General features: G+C 41.0%; 3 protein-coding genes across 3 annotated transcripts in view; 1 reads left to right on the forward strand and 2 right to left on the reverse strand.

Annotated features, from left to right (window-relative positions):
* Positions 1-1,830: 1,830 nt before the first annotated feature.
* On the reverse strand, positions 1,831-6,712 carry LOC119727272. The gene is made up of 7 exons (XM_038199129.1): positions 6,708-6,712; positions 4,613-4,831; positions 4,400-4,478; positions 3,637-3,696; positions 3,249-3,329; positions 2,825-2,908; positions 1,831-2,309 (listed from the first exon to the last, which is right to left on the reverse strand). The coding sequence occupies exons 1-7, from the start codon at positions 6,710-6,712 to the stop codon at positions 2,187-2,189; spliced, it is 651 nt and encodes a 216-aa protein (XP_038055057.1). The 3' UTR covers positions 1,831-2,186.
* Positions 6,713-8,751: 2,039 nt separating this feature from the next.
* Positions 8,752-17,348, reverse strand: LOC119727123 (lysine-specific demethylase 8-like). The gene is made up of 10 exons (XM_038198984.1): positions 16,569-17,348; positions 15,990-16,053; positions 15,460-15,585; positions 15,188-15,330; positions 11,503-11,721; positions 11,290-11,368; positions 10,563-10,622; positions 10,232-10,312; positions 9,865-9,948; positions 8,752-8,913 (listed from the first exon to the last, which is right to left on the reverse strand). Exons 1-10 carry the CDS (start codon positions 17,000-17,002, stop codon positions 8,791-8,793), a joined length of 1,413 nt encoding a protein of 470 aa, XP_038054912.1. The 5' UTR covers positions 17,003-17,348; the 3' UTR covers positions 8,752-8,790.
* The window catches only part of LOC119727273 (sushi, von Willebrand factor type A, EGF and pentraxin domain-containing protein 1-like), a 46,004-nt gene continuing 44,718 nt past the window's right edge, over positions 17,144-18,429 (forward strand). The window contains exons 1-3 of the mRNA XM_038199130.1: positions 17,144-17,186; positions 17,602-17,607; positions 18,046-18,066. Coding sequence (XP_038055058.1) covers positions 17,144-17,186; positions 17,602-17,607; positions 18,046-18,066 — 70 coding nt within the window. The remainder of the gene's footprint in view (positions 17,187-17,601; positions 17,608-18,045; positions 18,067-18,429) is intronic.

An 18,429-nucleotide genomic window follows, 5' to 3' on the forward strand; every position in this document is an offset into this window, starting at 1 on the left:
ATTTAATTTATTGCCATTTTGTGATGTTGCAAATCAAGCAATAACGAAAACATTGCAGTTACTAAAAAGAACCAGCAGATAAAATGTCAGTGAAATTACAGTTAAAGATGACTACTTTGTGCACATTGTAGATACTGAGAACAGCATAAAGATTTATAAGAATTACACTCTGGAGATTTTCCCTGTATAATTTAATAGGATCGATATGATTGACCTAAAATTATTCGACACTGTAAAATGTCCAAGCAAATTTGCAAAACATAACCGTTTGTTAATTTTTTATTTGATTGAATCAGAAGTTATGATGCAACTGTGAACATCTGATAATGTCAAGGGGTAATTAAGGAAAGGTGCAAAGAGTCTCTTAAATTGTCATTCTTGACAGTAGATAGTGGGTTCCCATGGCAACGCTCGTAACCAAAAACCCAAAGTATCATCTGCCTTGTAGAAAACTGAACCAATTGTCGGAGTTTAATAGATCCTTATTATTTTGTTTTCTACTTGGGTATCCATGATTGGTCAATTTGCAAGATCTAGAGGGTGCTGTGTACACTCATCAATAATTGGCCACAAGTTGGTGTGGGTAGTTGGGTGACTGCTGCTTGTTGGTGTCTGTGGGCGGGGACATGCGTGTGCGCACTGGGGGGGGGGGGGGCCTGTGTGTGGCTGGGCTTTTTGGGGGGTTGTGGTGAAAGGTCAACGGTCAGGTCAAAGGTTACGTCAAGTTTCAGGGTCATGTCAAAGGTTATGTCAAAGTTGAAGGGTCAGGTCAAAGGTCAAATTAAAAATATATATATATACATGTACAAGTTTAAACCAGATGGAAAAAAAATAAAGTTCAAGCACCACGTTACAATTTTGTTCGCAAGTGTGGTTTATTTTTTAAAACAGTGACCTCATTATTTAGAAAAAAGACTTGGTTACTAAAACAATTATTAACAGCACCCCAACATTTGAAAAACATAACTTAAAAGAAAATAACTTTAAACTTGACAAACAGCGCCCTCAATTTTATATTACTCACCTTGAAGCAGGCGCGGTTCTAGAACCAATATTTTTTTTGGGGGGGGGCTAGCAGGGTGGATCCAGAATTTTTTTTCAGGGAGGCATGCTGAAATGTAGACCGGTTATTTTCTCCACACTTAGGCTTCCGAAAATCAATAGGTGGGGGGGATGCCATATTTTCAATGGGGAGCGCCAATAAAATCCTAAAATCATTCACACTATATTAACTACAAAAAATGCACCCTTGTCAAGACTATTTCTTTAGGGGGAGACCGTTTGCATGTACATCACAATCTTTTTTGCTAATGCAATTTCTTTTTACGGAATTTATTTTGGGGGGGCTAGACAAAATTTGGGGGGGCTAAAGCCCCCCCCCCCCCCCCTAGAACCGCGCCTGCCTTGAAGTCGGTTTAAAAAGGATAAAACAGCGCCCTCGTTGTGCTAACAAAACTTTGAATTCCGACCCCATAAAGCAAAGTTGAAATATATACAGGCACAGTTCTTTTGGGGATAGACTCTTTTTTTAACTCTAAAAAATGTGTATTTTAAAATGTGCTATTGCCACTAGTGTAAATAGCCTTAGAATGCAGGATAAATCATCGTAGATTTCAAAATCTTCCCGCGCCTGATAACAACTCTGAATTTATGCATATAAGTTCATAACGGAAAAAAATAGGACGACAAAAGTTATGTTTACTTCGAGTGTTTTTTTTTTAAAGGATTTGCCACTAACAATTAAAATGAATAAGTGATTGTGAATAGAGAGGAACTCTATTGTTGATTTCACATTCCCTGTAGCGGATCTAGGGGGCGGTACCCCCCCCCCCCCCCCCCCCTTCAGCCGCTAACTGATGTTATGAAACTTGTAAAATGGGGCCAAATATAATAAATAGAATGCTGAAGTTTCTTAATTTATTATTCAATTGCCTTAGAATGCAGGATAAATCATCGTAGATTTCAGAATCTTCCCGCGCCTGATAACAACTCAGACAATTGTATAGGATTAATACACATCATATCTCACGCGTAACACAACATGAACACATTAACTTAGAAAAATATAATACATAGTATGATTATGGTCTTTATTCAAAGATACAGTGTTCTTCCATTATCATCCGTTGTATTTTTTTTCAGGCAAACTATAGACCTTTATGACAAAATTTGAGTTAGTTCCTATTTTACAGTTCCCCTTTGCGCATGGGCGTATGACCACTGGTCCATCTGTACTTGCTGCCATGTTCATGTGAAGGTGTGTCTCCAACATCCCGGACCTTGTCTTCCTCAAACTTGTTCAAAATCTCCTGCAGAATAGCAAAATAAGCAGATTATAAGTGCAATATACAAAACAAAACAAGACAAGCAAAGAAAAACTGGTCCCAAATCTCACACATATTCAACTGATTGGGAATGACTAAAAAAAAAACACGTTTATAGTATAAGCTGCAGTGGTCACGTCATGGCAATGAAATGTCCACGTGGAGACTTGATTATTGCATACACGTGTATCATGAAAGTACATACAAATCGGCGCCAGACTAATGCACATGATATGAATGTGGTTTAGATTCTTCAAGATAATTATACATGACTCGTAAAGGTGATCCCAGACCAGTGTAAGCAGCTCTATGGTCACAAGAGTCAGTGAGGTAGGTAACCAGTCAAATTCACAGGTGACTGCCAGCCAATCTGCCTGCCTAACTGTCTGCCTGTCAGGCACAAAGAGGCCACTTATCTGGCTCTTTATCGGAAACCCAAAATGTAAAATTGACAACTTATTTTGAATTCCCTTTTCAGGAGCCATGATCTTGAGCCATACCTGCACTTGTTTAGAAATCTGACCGTCAGCGATGTCGGATAGGATCATCATCTTCTGCCCAAGATTGATGAAAAAGGAGTCAAACTGTGAGAAATGATAAAAAGATGAAGATCATGGTGAGTTCCTTCCTCAAAATGTCTCAGATAATCCGACAAGGAAAGAGTTAATCACTTAGCTTAAATGACATTGTAGAATATTAGATATGAAAGTTCCAATCGGAGTTTTTTTGGTATGAACATTGCGCTTGTCCAGGGTCAAGGGAGGAAAGACGGGCGGAGGGGGATGACAAATTTGCCAACAAAACTCCGTGCTGCGGGGAGGTATAGCCGGGCCAGTGAATCTTTCTTGCTAGCTGATCGCTGACAAAGTGTCAGAGGCTAGCGTAGGTTTACATATCTCAGAGAGAATGAAATATAGTATATACCTTGTTGATCTTTAAGGGAAACTTGTCCATGTCATGTGATGTAATCTCACCATTGCCATCAGTATCGAGCATTTGGAACATCTGCCGCACGCGGTGAATAGCATGAACAAAAAAAAAACAATATTAAAACACATAAATGAAAAAATTAAACAAATCAAAAGAATAGAAACATTTCTTGTTCCATTATACGAATGAGCAAAAAAAACAAAAAAAAACAAACAAACAAAACAAAACAAAACATAAAAAACAACCTTCCATGACCATCCCTATGTACCTTTTTTTTTTACAAGAAATTACCCTGTACAAAATTACTTGCAGTTTTCATTATAAACACAAGACTTGTTGACAACACAACTAGACGGATTTTAAGAAACCAAGATTGATATACCTGGTGAGCAACATGCAGAGCTTCCTCCGTCCAGATCTCACCCTCCGGTCCTGACAGCATCTAGAATTCGGAAACCGAGAGTCAACTAAGTTTTAGAAAAAGGGAATAACTAAAGGAAGTAAACTTCACCAAAAGCCGAGGGTCTTCAATATCTCTTTTATACAGATTTCCTAACGCGAATAATTATACGGTTTTTTTTATCACTTAAAGGCACATAAGATCACTTTTGTTTATCCCAAAAGCATCCTATCGAATTATTATCAAAAAAGCTCATTTGGGATGAAAAATCGCAAAGGTACTAAACACCCCGTGAAATTATTCCACTTGGTTTGATGTCATTCAGAAGAAATCAAGAAATGTATGTGATTCCAACGATCAGTCATTTGGCTGATTTGTGGAAATACAGAGTGTTATGGACGAAACAATCTTTCGTAATCAAAAGGGTGTGCGTGGTTTTCTTTCTTTCTCGAAAAGTGTAATACCCATAGAGCTGAAACTTAAACAGGTTAAATTTTGGAAATTCTTCTTTTGAGTTGGTGTTATTATTGGAACGAACAAAATGCATGAAGAGCAATTGATCATAAAGATGCTTATTATTATGTGTGTTCAGCAGTCTCTCGGTTGCTACTAAACCGAGAGACTTTGAAACATTGTGGAAAGCGCATTATAAATGTTGTAAGTTATAGTTATTTATAGTTATAAACGGTATATTAGATTGACTGAAACTTTGAACAAGCATCGACAGTTTTTGTGTTCCTGTTACCATGTCCATGAATTCCAAAAATTGCTGCTCTGTCAGCGATTCCGTCTCCTCCTCGTCCATAAAAGCCCTCAAACTTGCTCTGCAACAGCAATATAACAAAATACAACTTCGGAAAATGTGTAATCGTCACCGTTTCCAAGATATTCCGTTAATAAAAGGTGAGTATTTCCAGCTATATTTTGGAGGAACTATACTATAGGCAATGAAACTTACGACGGATCCCTGACGAAATCCACTTCTGGGTGGAGATCCCTCAGAAAGCCTATGCCGGTGTCCGGCTGGTCGTGGTACGGGAATCTGACATCGACCAGCGAGATATCGAGCCCCGGGTTCGGCCTGCCGCAGGACTCCGAGGAGGGCACGACGTAGGCCTGGTGATTCCACCAAATGTTGACTGCAACGTTGCTGCCGAAGGAATTCACCTGATGAATCCTGAATCAGTGATTGAAAGACTCGGCAAATATTCGGGCAGTATATCATTATAAAAGTTAAAGTTGCCCTCTCCATACTATTTTCGAGTTCACCCCAAATAAGTAATATTTTTTTTGCTAATTCTTCTAGCAATACGAAAGATTGATATTCACTTTTGAATTGGACATCCGTTGAAAACTACTACTATGGATAACAACTTTACAGACAATTATTCATGCTATATGTGGGCTATAGGCGCAATGGTAAGCCTAAATAATATTGCAAACAAGAAAAATAGATAATAAAGACTTTTATCAGTGTTACAATCCGACGGAAGCGGGAAATTCTTGTCATGACAAGTGGAGTAAGAAATTCGAAGATCATGCTACATAAAATTATGCGGTGCTGTATGGTAGTGTTTGGCGTGCATGTCCTTTCCAGTGTATGTCTTTGGAGGTGGAGTTGGGTGGGATGGAAGATTTTTTTTAGCCTTTATATACAATAGGGAGAGGGGGAATGCATTGTCATGGACGTTCCCAACAAATACTGAGGCGGCGGGGGGGGGGGGGGTATCCCCCGTCCTGCCGTGCCGCCTGAAATGAGAAGTAACCCAACTGATTTTGGGACCACATTAAAGTTGCGTTTCCAGCACTCCCCGTGTTCTTCGCAAGGCCGGGGTAGCTTGAATTTAGGCTTTATGAAATATGGACTCATTGATGATATTGCGCATGTTCATGCATAGATGATTAGGAGGGGACCGGTCACGTGAGAGGGTTTAATCAATGAAAGGAAAAAAGAGTTTGATTTTTCATACGAGTCCGATTTTCATATGACACCGGATCCAGAACACATTTTTTTTTCCCCAAAAAAGTAATAACTCAATAACTAAACATGGGCCGGATTTTTCGGACGAGGTCTCAATCAAACGTGAATTACTTTTTAATTGCCAGAATGTTAAAAAGCAATTTAGAAAGGGAATCTCTTTTGGGGATGAAAGTGGAAAACTGCATGGGGTCTGATACATCTTAAAAGAGGCATGGCGATGACGATGACAATTCGGGACACTGAAAATATGCACTTTTAAGGTTCAGAGTACTTATACACTCGGAAATCGCTTAATGCATTTAACATAAAATGTATGAAGTATTTTCTCAAAAAAAGTGCAAGCAGAACAGGGTAAACACAATAGCGTGTGAATGGTACGTCCGGACGCATGCGGGACCAAATGTTATGTGAATCAACTTCGATCAACTGAAGGTTGTATGATGTTCGAGAAACAAGGGGACTTTTGAGGTTCAGAGCACTTATACACTCGGAAATAGCTTGCATTTAACATTTATGTGGAGTGCTGTGTCCTCGTGGTTAAGGACACTGGATTCGTGGTCTGTGGGTAAAGCTGCGGGTTGTTGGTCCGAGTCCAGCCGGGGTCATGGTGCGTGTGCCCTTGAGCAAGGCACTTTGTCATCCGTTGCTTCTCTCCACCCAGGAGTAAATGGGTACCTGTGAGGGCAGAGATGGTTATTGTGATTGAATACGCTTGCTTGCGAGCGATTGTTTTGTCCAAGAGGAGCATGCAGTGAAGGCCGAAAGATGAGACCCGTATGTTTTAACGGGGATGGTTAAAGAGACTTTCCGATGGCTGGTTCTCAGTGTTTTGGGATTTGAAGTAGGCCCTACGCGAACCCTGACGATAGTTCGGTTTTCGGCACGGCAGAGTGATGAAGCCTTCCCGTCCATCGGTCATCCAGGCATGGTCGTGGGAAACACAGACATGAAAATGAAAAAAGACAAGAGCACAGAAAAGATCCCAGAGCACACATAATTCTTTTTAACTGATTCAGAATGACTTCACCGAAAGTCTTTCCATACATCTGGTGTACACAATTGGCCAGATTACTCCATAATGGCTACCTATACGATTGCATCTTCACCTATAACAACTGGGCTAATTCACTCGCGAGTCAGTAAGAGAGTCAGTCAGTCATCTGGGTACAAAGATGACACTGACGTACTGAGTAGCGTACTCAACAATTTGAAATGTACATTAATTGGGTATTTTTTTTGGGGGGGGGGGGTAATTAAAACTTAATGGTCAATACTGGATGCGAACAATTTTAGAATGTACATTCAGTTTAGGTGTTTTTTAATGACAAAATTCCAATAGGCAGCTTAGACCATGCTCTCAATACCAGGTCATTGTATGAAGCTTGGTGTCTTTCATTTGTTTTAACTTCAAGAGAAAATTAGGGCCCGTGATTTCAAGCCCCATGTATTTTGAAATGCGTCTGTTGTTTTCGTATTTTTGCGTAGCATGTGATGTACATTGTAGCTGCTTGTTTAAGCCTAAAAGGATTTCTGTTGTTGCTTAAAATTATCCATTTCTGTGTATCGACCTTCATTTTTAATGAGCTTGTTACATTTTCCCATACCTACCCCCCCCCCCCGCAACCCAGCCTTTCTTTATGCCCTACCCAGCCCCATGAACCCTCGTCCGAATCCCCAATTCTGCAATGTTTCCCCGCCGCCAGACCCTGTTGCCCCTAATTCCTTACCTCGGCTCCAAATTCTACTTCACCCCGTCTGTCTTCTTAACCCATTGCCCCTTCCTCACCCAGTCATCACCCACCGTAAATGCCCCCACCCCTCCCTCCTCCCTGCACCGTCGATTTTTGTTGTCTTCAAATTGCCCTTTCTTAACCTTGTCATAAGCCCTCCTTTCTCAAGAGTTATTTTTTTTTCTACATGCGTACTCTCAAGTAGGTGCTTATCAATGAACAGCGCCCTCTGTTGACATCGGACTTTCGTCCAATCAAATTGGGTATCAGCGAAAACAATCGTCGACATTGTAGTGTGCCAAGGCCAAGACATTTTAATGGGAAATAGCGCCCTCTTTCCCTCACAGAAGTACATTTTTGGAATTAACTGCATGATTAGTCGGTTAAGGTTGCGTTGGTGTTGCACGCTACACGTAGGCCACTGTGAAATGACCTCAGAACAGGATCAAATTAATATGCAATTTGTTATTGTCCACCCGGCGTTCAATATTGAATAAAGTCAACGGTGTTCGTTTTAATCAGTATTTATCAGTTTCCATAATGGTCAGCCTGCTACAACGATCTTTGGCAAAGGTTAATTGTTAGTGTCTTGAATATTTCATTGATCTAGAACAGCCACGTGTCCGGTATACTTCATATACACTACGTTGCATAAAAATTACCTCATGTACACCGCGTTGCATATGATTATACACCTGCTGGTCTATTGTTAAATATAACTCCCTGCATGACAGGCTCCTAACTCAGTGGGAATAAGGAAAACGTTCGGAACATTTATAAACTGTTATACAGTGATTTAATTGAAATAAGTAAACATGTATATGTATATAATACATTCACACTCACATTTAATATACAAATTCAACTTTTACTCTGAATTTATGCATATAACTTCTTAACGGACAAAAATAAGACGACAAAAGTTATGTAAGCTAGGTTTACTTCGAGTGTTTTGTAAAAGGATTTACCACTAACAATATTAAAATGAATATAAGGATTATGAATTTTAGGGGAATTCTATTGTTGATTTCCCATACCCAGGCTGTAGCGGATCTAGGGGGAGGTAACACCCCACTGATGTTATGAAACTTGTACAATAGGACCAACAATAATAAATGGAATGCTAAAGTTCCTTAATTTATTCTTCACTTGCCTTAGAATGCAGGATAAATCATCGTAGATTTCAAAATCTTCCCGCGCCTGATAACAACTCAGACAATTGTATAGGATAAATACACATCATATCTCGCACGTAACACAACATGAAAACAATAATTTAGAAGAACAAAATGAAATACATGGTGTAATTATTAGTTTTTTATTCAAAGATACAGTTTTCTTCCATTATCTTCATCCATTATAAAAAAAATTCAGGTAAACTATAGACGTAGCAATTTATGACAAAACTTTGAGTTGGTTCCTATTTTACAGTTCCCCTTTGCGCATGGGCGTATGACCACTGGTCCCTCTGTACTTGCTGCCATGTTCATGTGAAGGTGTGTCACCAACATCCCGGACCTTGTCTTCCTCAAACTTGTTCAAAATCTCCTGCAGAATAGCAAAATAAGCAGATTATTAGTGCAATATACAAAACAAAACAAGACAAGCAAAGAAAAGCTGGTTCCAATTCTCACACATATTCAATTGATTGGGAATGACTAAAAAAATGTTTATAGTATAAGCTGCAGTGGTCACGTCATGGCAATGAAATGTCCACGTGGAGACTTGATTATTGCATACACGTGTATCATGAAAGTACATACAAATCGGCGCCAGACTAATGCACATGATATGAATGTGGTGTAGATTCTTCAAGATAATTATACATGACTCGTAAAGGTGATCCCTGACCAGTGTAAGCACCTCTATGGTCATAGGGTGCAGACCAGTAAATCGGTCCGAAATTGCCTGCGCCGGCCAAATCGCGATTTGCATGCCCTCAAATCTTCGGTATTTGAGCATGCTGTGGGCCATGAACTTGAGGGTTTGTAAAAAATATGGGTGGAAGCCGTGCACAGGACTGGGAGCTTGCAGTTCTGTGTAAATTGGATGTAATTTGGACCCTAAAAGCGCTCTATTTTGCAATGGAGTGTAGGCATCGTTTTTCAAAATGGCGATGGGCTTCAGGACTATTTTCAGGGGTGATCGTCTTCAGATTGAAATTTCTCCTAAAAGTCATCAGTTGACCCCCGTAAATTGAACAGAAAATGAAAGATGATGAAATAAGCTTTAATTTGATGTGTGTCTTGAACACCTTGGAGAGTTGTGAGTATTTTTCCCGAATTTTTGAAGTGGGAGCATTTACCATTGGGGTCTATGGAAGTTTATTTACTGGTCTGCTACCACAAGAGTCAGTGAGGTAGGTAACCAGTCAAATTCACAGGTGGCAGCCAGCCAATCTGCCTGCCTGCTTAGCTGGCTCTTTATCGGACCCACAAAAAGTAAAATTGACAATTTATTTTGAATTCCCTTTTTAGGAGCCGTGATCTTTAGCCATACCTGCACTTGTTTAGAAATCTGACCGTCAGCGATGTCGCATAGGATCATCATCTTCTGCCCAAGATTGATGAAGAAGGAGTCAAACTGTGAGAAATGATAAAAAGATGAAGATCATGGTGAGTTCCTTCCTCAAAATGTCTCAGATAATCCGACAAGGAAAGAGTTAATCACTTAGCTTAAATGACATTGTAGAATATTAGTCAAGGGAGGAAAGGCGGGCGGAGGGGGATGGCAAATTTGCCAACAAAACATCGGTGCTGCGGGGAGGTAGCCGGGCCAGCGAATCTTTCTAGCTAGCTGATCGCTGACAAAGTGTCGGAGGCTAGCGTAGGTTTACACAGCTAAGAGAGAATGAATTAGAGTGTACCTTGTTGATCTTTACAGGAAACTTGTCCATGTCATGTGATGTAATCTCACCATTGCCATCAGTATCGAGCATTTGGAACATCTGCCGCACGCGGTGAATAGCATGAAAAAAATATTAAAACATGTAAATGAAAAATTCAAACATAGAAACATTTCTTGTTCCATTATACGAATGAGCAAAAAACAACAAACAACCTTCCATGACCATCCCTATGTACCTTTTTTTTTTACAAGAAATTACCCTGTAAAAAATTACTTGCAGTTTTCATTATAAACACAAGACTTGTTGACAACACAACTAGACGGATTTTAAGAAACCAAGATTGATATACCTGGTGAGCAACATGCACAGCTTCCTCCGTCCAGATCTCACCCTCCGGTCCTGACAGCATCTAGAATTCGGAAACAGAGAGTAAACTAAGTTTTAGAAAAGGAAATAACTAAAGGAAGTAAACTTCACCAAAAGCCGAGGGTCTTCAATATCTCTTTTATACAGATTTCCTAACGTGAATAATTATACGGTTTTTTTATCACTTAAAGGCACATAGGATTATTTGTATTTATCCCGAAAGCATCCTATCGAATTATCATCAAAAATCTCATTGGGATGAAAAATCGCAATGGTACTAAACACCCCATGATGTTATTCCACTTGGTATGATGTCATTCAGAAGAAATCAAGAAATGTAGCCCAGTTGACTGATCGTTGGAATCACCTACATAATGTAGGTGATTCCAACGATCAGTCAACTGACTGATTTGTGGAAATACAGAGTGTTATGGACGAAATAATCTTTCGTAATCAAAAGGGTGTGCGTGGGTTTCTTTCTTTCTCGAAAAGTGTAATACCCATAGAGCTGAAACTTAAACAGGTTACATTTTGGAAATTCTTCTTTTGAGTTGGTGTTATTATTTGAACGAACAAAATGCATGAAAAGCAATTGATCATAAAGATGCCTATTATTATGTGTGTTCAGCAGTCTCTCGGTTGCTACTAAACGGTATATTAGATTGACTGAAACTTTGAACAAGCATCGACAGTTTTTGTGTTCCTGTTACCATGTCCATGAATTCCAAAAATTGCTGCTCGGTCAGCGATTCCGTCTCCTCCTCGTCCATAAAAGCCCTCAAACTTGCTCTGCAACAGCAATATAACAAAATACAACTTCGGCAAATTTGTAATCGTCACCGTTTCCAAGATATTCCGTTAATAAAAGGTGAGTATTTCCAGCTATATTTTGGAGGAACTATACTATAGGCAATGAAACTTACGACGGATCCCTGACGAAATCCACTTCTGGGTGGAGATCCCTCAGAAAGCCTATGCCGGTGTCCGGCTGGTCGTGGTACTGGAAGCTAACATCAGCCAGCGAGATATCGAGCCCCGGGTCCGGCCTGCCGCAGGACTCCGGGGAGGGCACGACGTATGCCTGGTGATTCCACCAAATGTTGACTGCAACGTTACTGCCGAAGGAATTCACCTGATGAATCCTGAATCAGTGATTGAAAGACTCGGCAAATATTCGGGCAGTATATCATTATAAAAGTTAAAATTGCCCTCTCAATACTATTTTCGAGTTCACCCCAAATAAGTAATATTTTTTTTGCTAATTCTTCTAGCAATACGAAAGATTGATATTCACTTTTGAATTGGACATCCGTCGAAAACAACTACATGTACTATGGATAACTACTTTACAAATTTTACTTTACAGACAATTATTCAGGCTGATAAATGTGGACTATAGGCGCAATAGTAAGCCTAAATAATATTGCAAACAAGAAAAATAGATATAAAGACTTTTATCAGTGTTACAATCCGACGGAAGCGGGAAATTCTTGTCATGACAAGTGGAGTAAGAAATTCGAAGATCATGCTACATAAAATTATGCGGTGCTGTATGTTAGTGTTTGGCGTGCATGTCCTTTCCAGTGTATGTCTTTGGAGGTGGAGTTGGGTGGGATGGAAGATTTTTTTTAGCCTTTATATACAATAGGGAGAGGGGGAATGCATTGTCATGGATGTTCCCAACAAATACTGAGGCGGGGGGGGGGGGGTATCCCCCGTCCTGCCGTGCCGCCTGAAATGAGAAGTAACCCAACTGATTTTGGGACCACATTAAAGTTGCGTTTCCAGCTCTCCCCGTGTTCTTCGCAAGGCCGGTGTAGCATGAATTTAGGTTTTATGAAATATGGACTCATTGGTGATATTGCGCATGTTCATGCATAGATGATTAGGAGGGGACCGGTCACGTGAGAGGGTTTAACCAATGAAAGGAAAAAAGAGTTTGATTTTTCATACGAGTCCGATTTTCATATGACACCGGATCCAGAACACATTTTTTTTCCCCAAAAAGGTAATAACTCAATAACTAAACATGGGCCGGATTTTTCGGTCGAGGTATCAATCAAACGTGAATTACTTTTTAATTGCCAGAATGTTAAAAAGCAATTTAGAAAGGGAATCTCTGTTGGGGATGAAAGTGGAAAACTGCATGGGGTCTGATACATCTTAAAAGAGGCATGGCGATGACGATGACAATTCGGGACACTGAAAATATGCACTTTTAAGGTTCAGAGTACTTATACACTCGGAAATCGCTTAATGCATTTAACATTAATGTATGAAGTATTTTCTCAAAAAAAGTTCAAGCAGAACAGGGTAAACACAATAGCGTGTGAATGGTACGTCCGGACGCACGCGGGACCAAATGTTATGTGAATCAACTTTGATCAACTGAAGGTTGTATGATGTTCGAGAAACAAGGGGACTTTTGAGGTTCAGAGCACTTTACACTCGGAAATAGCTTGCATTTAACATTAATGTGGAGTGCTGTGTCCTCGTGGTTAAGGGCACTGGATTCGTGGTCTGTGGGTAAAGCTGCGGGTTGTTGGTCCGAGTCCAGCCGGGGTCATGGTGCGTGTGCCCTTGAGCAAGGCACTTTGTCACTCGTTGCCTCTCTCCACCCAGGAGTAAATGGGTACCTGTGAGGGCAGAGATGGTTATTGTGATTGAATACGCTTGCTTGCGAGCGATTGTTTTGTCCAAGAGGAGCATGCAGTGAAAGCCGAAAGATGAAACCCGTATGTTTTAACGCGGATGGTTACAGAGACTTTCCGATGGCTGGTTCTCAGTGCTTTGGGATTTAAAGTTGGCCCTACGCGAACCCTGACGATAGTTCGGTTTTCGGCGTGGGAGAGTGATGAAGCCTTCCCGTCCATCGGTCATCCAGGCATGTCGTGGGAAACACAGACATGAAAATGAAAAAAGACAAGAGCACAGAAAAGATCCCAGAGCACACATAATTCTATTTAACTGATTCAGAATGACTTCACCGAAAGTCTTTCCATACATCTGGTGTACACAATTGGCCAGATTACTCCATAATGGCTACCTATACGATTGCACTGCCCGGCTACCTTCACCTATAACAACTGGGCTAATTCACTCGCGAGTCAGTAAGAGAGTCAGTCAGTCATCTGGGTACAAAGATGACACTGACGTACTGAGTAGCGTACTCAACAATTTGAAATGTACATTAATTGGGTTTTTTTTTGGGGGGGGTAATTAAAACTTAATGGTCAATACTGGATGCGAACAATTTTAGAATGTACATTCAGTTTAGGTGTTTTTTAATGACAAAATTCCAATAGGAAGCTTAGACCATGCTCTCAATACCAGGTCATTGTATGAAGCTTGGTGTCTTTCATTTGTTTAACTTCAAGAGAAAATTAGGGCCCGTGATTTCAAGCCCCATGTATTTTGAAATGCGTCTGTTGTTTTCGTATTTTTGCGTAGCATGTGATGTACGTTGTAGCTGCTTGTTTAAGCCTAAAAGGATTTCTGTTGTTGCTTAAAATTATCCATTTCTGTGTATCGACCTTCATTTTTAATGAGCTTGTTACATTTTCCCATACCTACCCCCCCCCCCCGCAACCCAGCCTTTCTTTATGCCCTACCCAGCCCCATGAACCCTCGTCCGAATCCCCAATTAATTAGTTAAAGGATCAAATCTGGAAACATGCTATATTGTTTTTGTTTCCAATAAAAAAAACCGATTGCAAACATGTTTAAACTTGGAAAAGTTGATCACTGCCTATTAAATATGAAACCTGTTTTGTAATAAAGATGACTTGTCGTTTTAAGGTTAAACTTTTATATCTGCGCTCTTCAACAAATTTTTGTTTAGTGGCGATTTTTCAACGAGCTGGAAAAATGTATCCATTTTTGGGGGTCTGCAACCTTCTCAAAAGGATTTCTTAAAGTGCGCAGAAGCAGATCCGCCCTGCAAGTAGACTGGTCCCGGTCCTTACATTATGGATACCTGTAGGGGCGGGAACGAGTCTACCCTGCCAGAACTGAATTATCGTCGGGCTACAAAATAATACTGTAAACTTTGGATAGCAATTACATTTGTGTTGGCCTATTCCATAAATACGCGCGAGTCGATCTGTTGCATTTGACAACTCATTCAAAAGTAATTAACTTTTGTTTGCTAGCAAAATGTGCAAGTTTAAGGCGTAGGCCTATGGGATTATTTGCGTTTATCCCAAAAGTAACCTACCAAAATAATTATTCTTATGTTTACTTGGATTAAAGATCGTATTGATATAAACACCCCGTGAAATGATTCCATCTGGCTTGCTGTCATTGTGAAGAAATCAACAAATGTAGGTGATTTCCAACGGTCAGTCAATATTGACTGATTTTTGGAAGTAAAGAATGTAATATAGACGAAATCGTGAGGAGTTGTGTATGTTTTTTTTACTGTGTGCTCGAAAAATGTTACATCCACTGATCTGAGCCTTCAACATGTTAGGTTTTGAACATTCTTCTTTGGATTCTGAGTGGTGTTTTTATTAAAAACGAACATAATGCATCAAAAGCCGATGATCCTTTGTGCATTAAAAAGAAGATATCACAGACTGAATATATTTAATACGCCATTACTCTGACCATTTGAAAGGTAGGTAGATGCAGTCGCCAGCTTGCATTTTCGCTTCATGAAACTCCAGGTTCCTCAGTTCAGGGAACTTGTTCAAGTCGACTCGTTCCACGTCTACACTCGAGTAGAAGCCTTCTGGATGATCGTAAATAATCTAAACAATGGAATACAATGACCTTATTTTTACCTAGAGATTTTTTGGGGGTAATTCAAGAACAATACAAGGCAAGAAAGATATGGTGAATCTGAGTTGCTGATCTCTCTATTAATGCCGTTTGCTTACCTGTTCTCTGTAGCGCGTGTAGTTGACGAGGAGGAAGTCTTTTTGGCCCCTGAACAGACAGTTGATAATGTCAACATAGTCGGTGTGTACGTGGGACTTGGTACCTCCGCTACTGAACCAGAGCATCTGTCCACAAGAAAAGGGAAAGAAATGTCGGCTGACAGGTTAGGCAAGTTGCGGTTGGATACATTGATATATTGAAAATTTGAACAATGAAATTGACTGGAGTTGAGCTTGCAGATGAACCACAAATGAACCACAAAATGGAAACTGACTAGTCAGTTTCCTTTTTATGATTCAATTGAACATTTGCAATTAAAAAGTGAGCTTCCTTTCGTGGTTAATTTGAAAATTTGAATTAATAAAAGCCGTATCCTCTCTGAGTGATCCCCGTTTGGCATTTTCCTGGTGTGATCCCTGTAGATGCATGGTTGCATGCATGGCATATGGTTCATGGCTTCTGACTATAACAATAACGGAGCTGGATAGCATCGGAACTTATCTTTATATGCACCAGTCTTCATACTTACTGTTTCCAGCAAATTAGCAGTGACGTTGGTACAGTGCAAAGATGGCGGGATCAGCACATCTTTCCTGAAAAGACCAATATAGCACCAGAGTCACAGTCTACATATCATTCTGCATCCGTTTTCGACTCAAATATAGTTGATACAAGTTGCCAATGTCGACAGGCATGGCGAATTTAAACCTCCTTCTTGGGCCGCAAAGAAAATATCCGAAAATCGCGCAGAAAAAAAAGGCAATTGGCTGCTATACACCCCACTCTTGGCAGCTAAACCCCCTCTTGATCTAAATCGAGATCCGCTCCTGACACGGTTGTCGTTGCGATCACACGTTGTCATTTATCGTGTAAAACTCTTGACGATTACAAAACAGGAAGAATACGATGAAAGGGGAAATAAGGCAAACGAAGCATTCGGATGACGATGACATTAAATAACACACCAGTTCAGGGCCCTTCAACCTATGAGCGCTTTATAATTAATGAAAACCGCAAGTTGAGACATGAAAAACAGCTCCAACTTTACTCAAAACTTGACAACTATGGAAGAAAATTATTTTTCGTTGTACATAATAAATGCACTTACTTTAAGAAATCTGGGACTCTTGCAACAAGGTACTCATCGGTGGTTTGGTATCTGTCCAGGAATTCAGCGAAGGGCATGTTCATCCTCGGTAACTGTCTTTCCTCAACCTTCCGCATCTCCACTCTGATCAGCTGCTGGGACTCGGGCAAGCTCTTCAGGTACTCGTCGGTCCACTTCTGGAAGGCTGGCGAACGCCTCGCTCCTTGCTTGATGATGACGGGGACGGAAGGGTAGACATAGCTGCGGAAGAACTCGTAAGGGGAAGGGAAGTCCTGGATCACTGAGACGGGGAGACGGGTAGCCTCGGAAGCCAAGGGCTTGAGATGACCTGGTATTGAGGTGGGAGGGGAGGAGGATTGAGCATCCTCGGCACCTGACTGATGTAAGGATGCCATGAGCCAGAAGATGACGGAGATGATCTTAGTAGACTTCATTGTGAAAGTCTTGGAGTCAGCCGGAATGGATATCACAACAAAGCTCTTGGGACTCTAAATTTCAGTCCCTGGTAAAAGATATTTGCACAGAACAGATTTTTGCGCACACTGCCCGGTCGTAAGTGATAGGTAACGGTCAGAATGTCCCTCGGAGCAACCCTCAACAAAGAGCCGTTACTAGCGGGTAGGGCAGGTCCCAGGGACGTGAGTCACGGCAGAGTCTATACACGTCCAACCCGTGGCCGCCTGCTCGTCCCGGCCCGCGGAGAAGGAACCCGGAGCTCTGCAGTTCCCCTCCTCTTCTGTGATTGGCCACGGATCCCATGACGTCATGCTTTTTGTGGAATTACACTGCATAAACTTTTTTTCAAAAGGTTGTGCTTGAAAATCAGGGTCCACCGAACAGAACAATGCCACACCACATGCCAAAATAAATTAATTAACCTAGAAAAATCATGCAAGGGGCGGAGTTGATCCCCAGAGTGGATATAAAAGTAGCGCACAAGTCAAGTCGACATCACTACCAGGCTTCAGGATGGAACCGAAGACAAGTCTTGTCGTTCCGTTCGTTCTGTGTCTGCTACTCGTTTGTCTTCCAGCATCAGGTAGGTTTAGACTCACACTTTTATATTTCTCTGATGAATGAGAGTTATGGTAATATGGAACACCTCATCGATGTTGGAGCACGCCCGACAGTCCCTCTGTGTTAGTAGTCGGTCTCTCTGGCTGGGCATCCCAGTGTCTGCTTTCATCAGCCATCAGACAAAAACAATCTTGCTCATGTTGTCTTAAAACAACCCTCTCGATACATAGCTTGGCACTGCCTGTATCCTCAACTGCACACGAACTGTACTATTATGGTCCAATGGCAGTTTGCTGACGGTTGTACCCTAATCTAGAGCGGCTATTGAGCCGCATGAATCGTACGCGCTCGAAGTTGTGCTCGAATTATTTTGTGAATGGCTACATTAACAGTCACGGTCAAAGATTACGACCGTGGATTGTGTGATTGAATTTCCCTCTTATTTTCTCCACTCTTTCAGGTGCATGCCGTGTAAAACCAGGTGAGTACTTTTAGATAACTTTATTGTAGCTATAAAAAGGCCCACGGGCACGTGGTCACTGTTTTCACGAGGCCCCCATCAATGGAGAAACCATTGCGTACGCTTTTGTACAAAACAACTGCCTATTGTAAGAGATTATCTGAACGATAGCTAGCGCAATGATTTCGCCATTGAAGGGGGCCTCCGTGATAGAATTGACAGGATGCCCAGATTGGTCTGTACTAAGATCAGGAACTGGTTCATTTTAGTGAAGTGACTACGGCTAGCTGGCAGCAAGCACACACTTCGAGGGCAAGTGCAAGTGGCTTTAGCCGCTTCCATAGGCGCATGCGTATGCAAGTCATAGCCAAGAGCTCAAACACG

This window comes from Patiria miniata, unplaced genomic scaffold, assembly GCF_015706575.1.
Source record: "Patiria miniata isolate m_02_andy unplaced genomic scaffold, ASM1570657v1 HiC_scaffold_20, whole genome shotgun sequence".
Classification (NCBI taxonomy): domain Eukaryota; kingdom Metazoa; phylum Echinodermata; class Asteroidea; order Valvatida; family Asterinidae; genus Patiria; species Patiria miniata.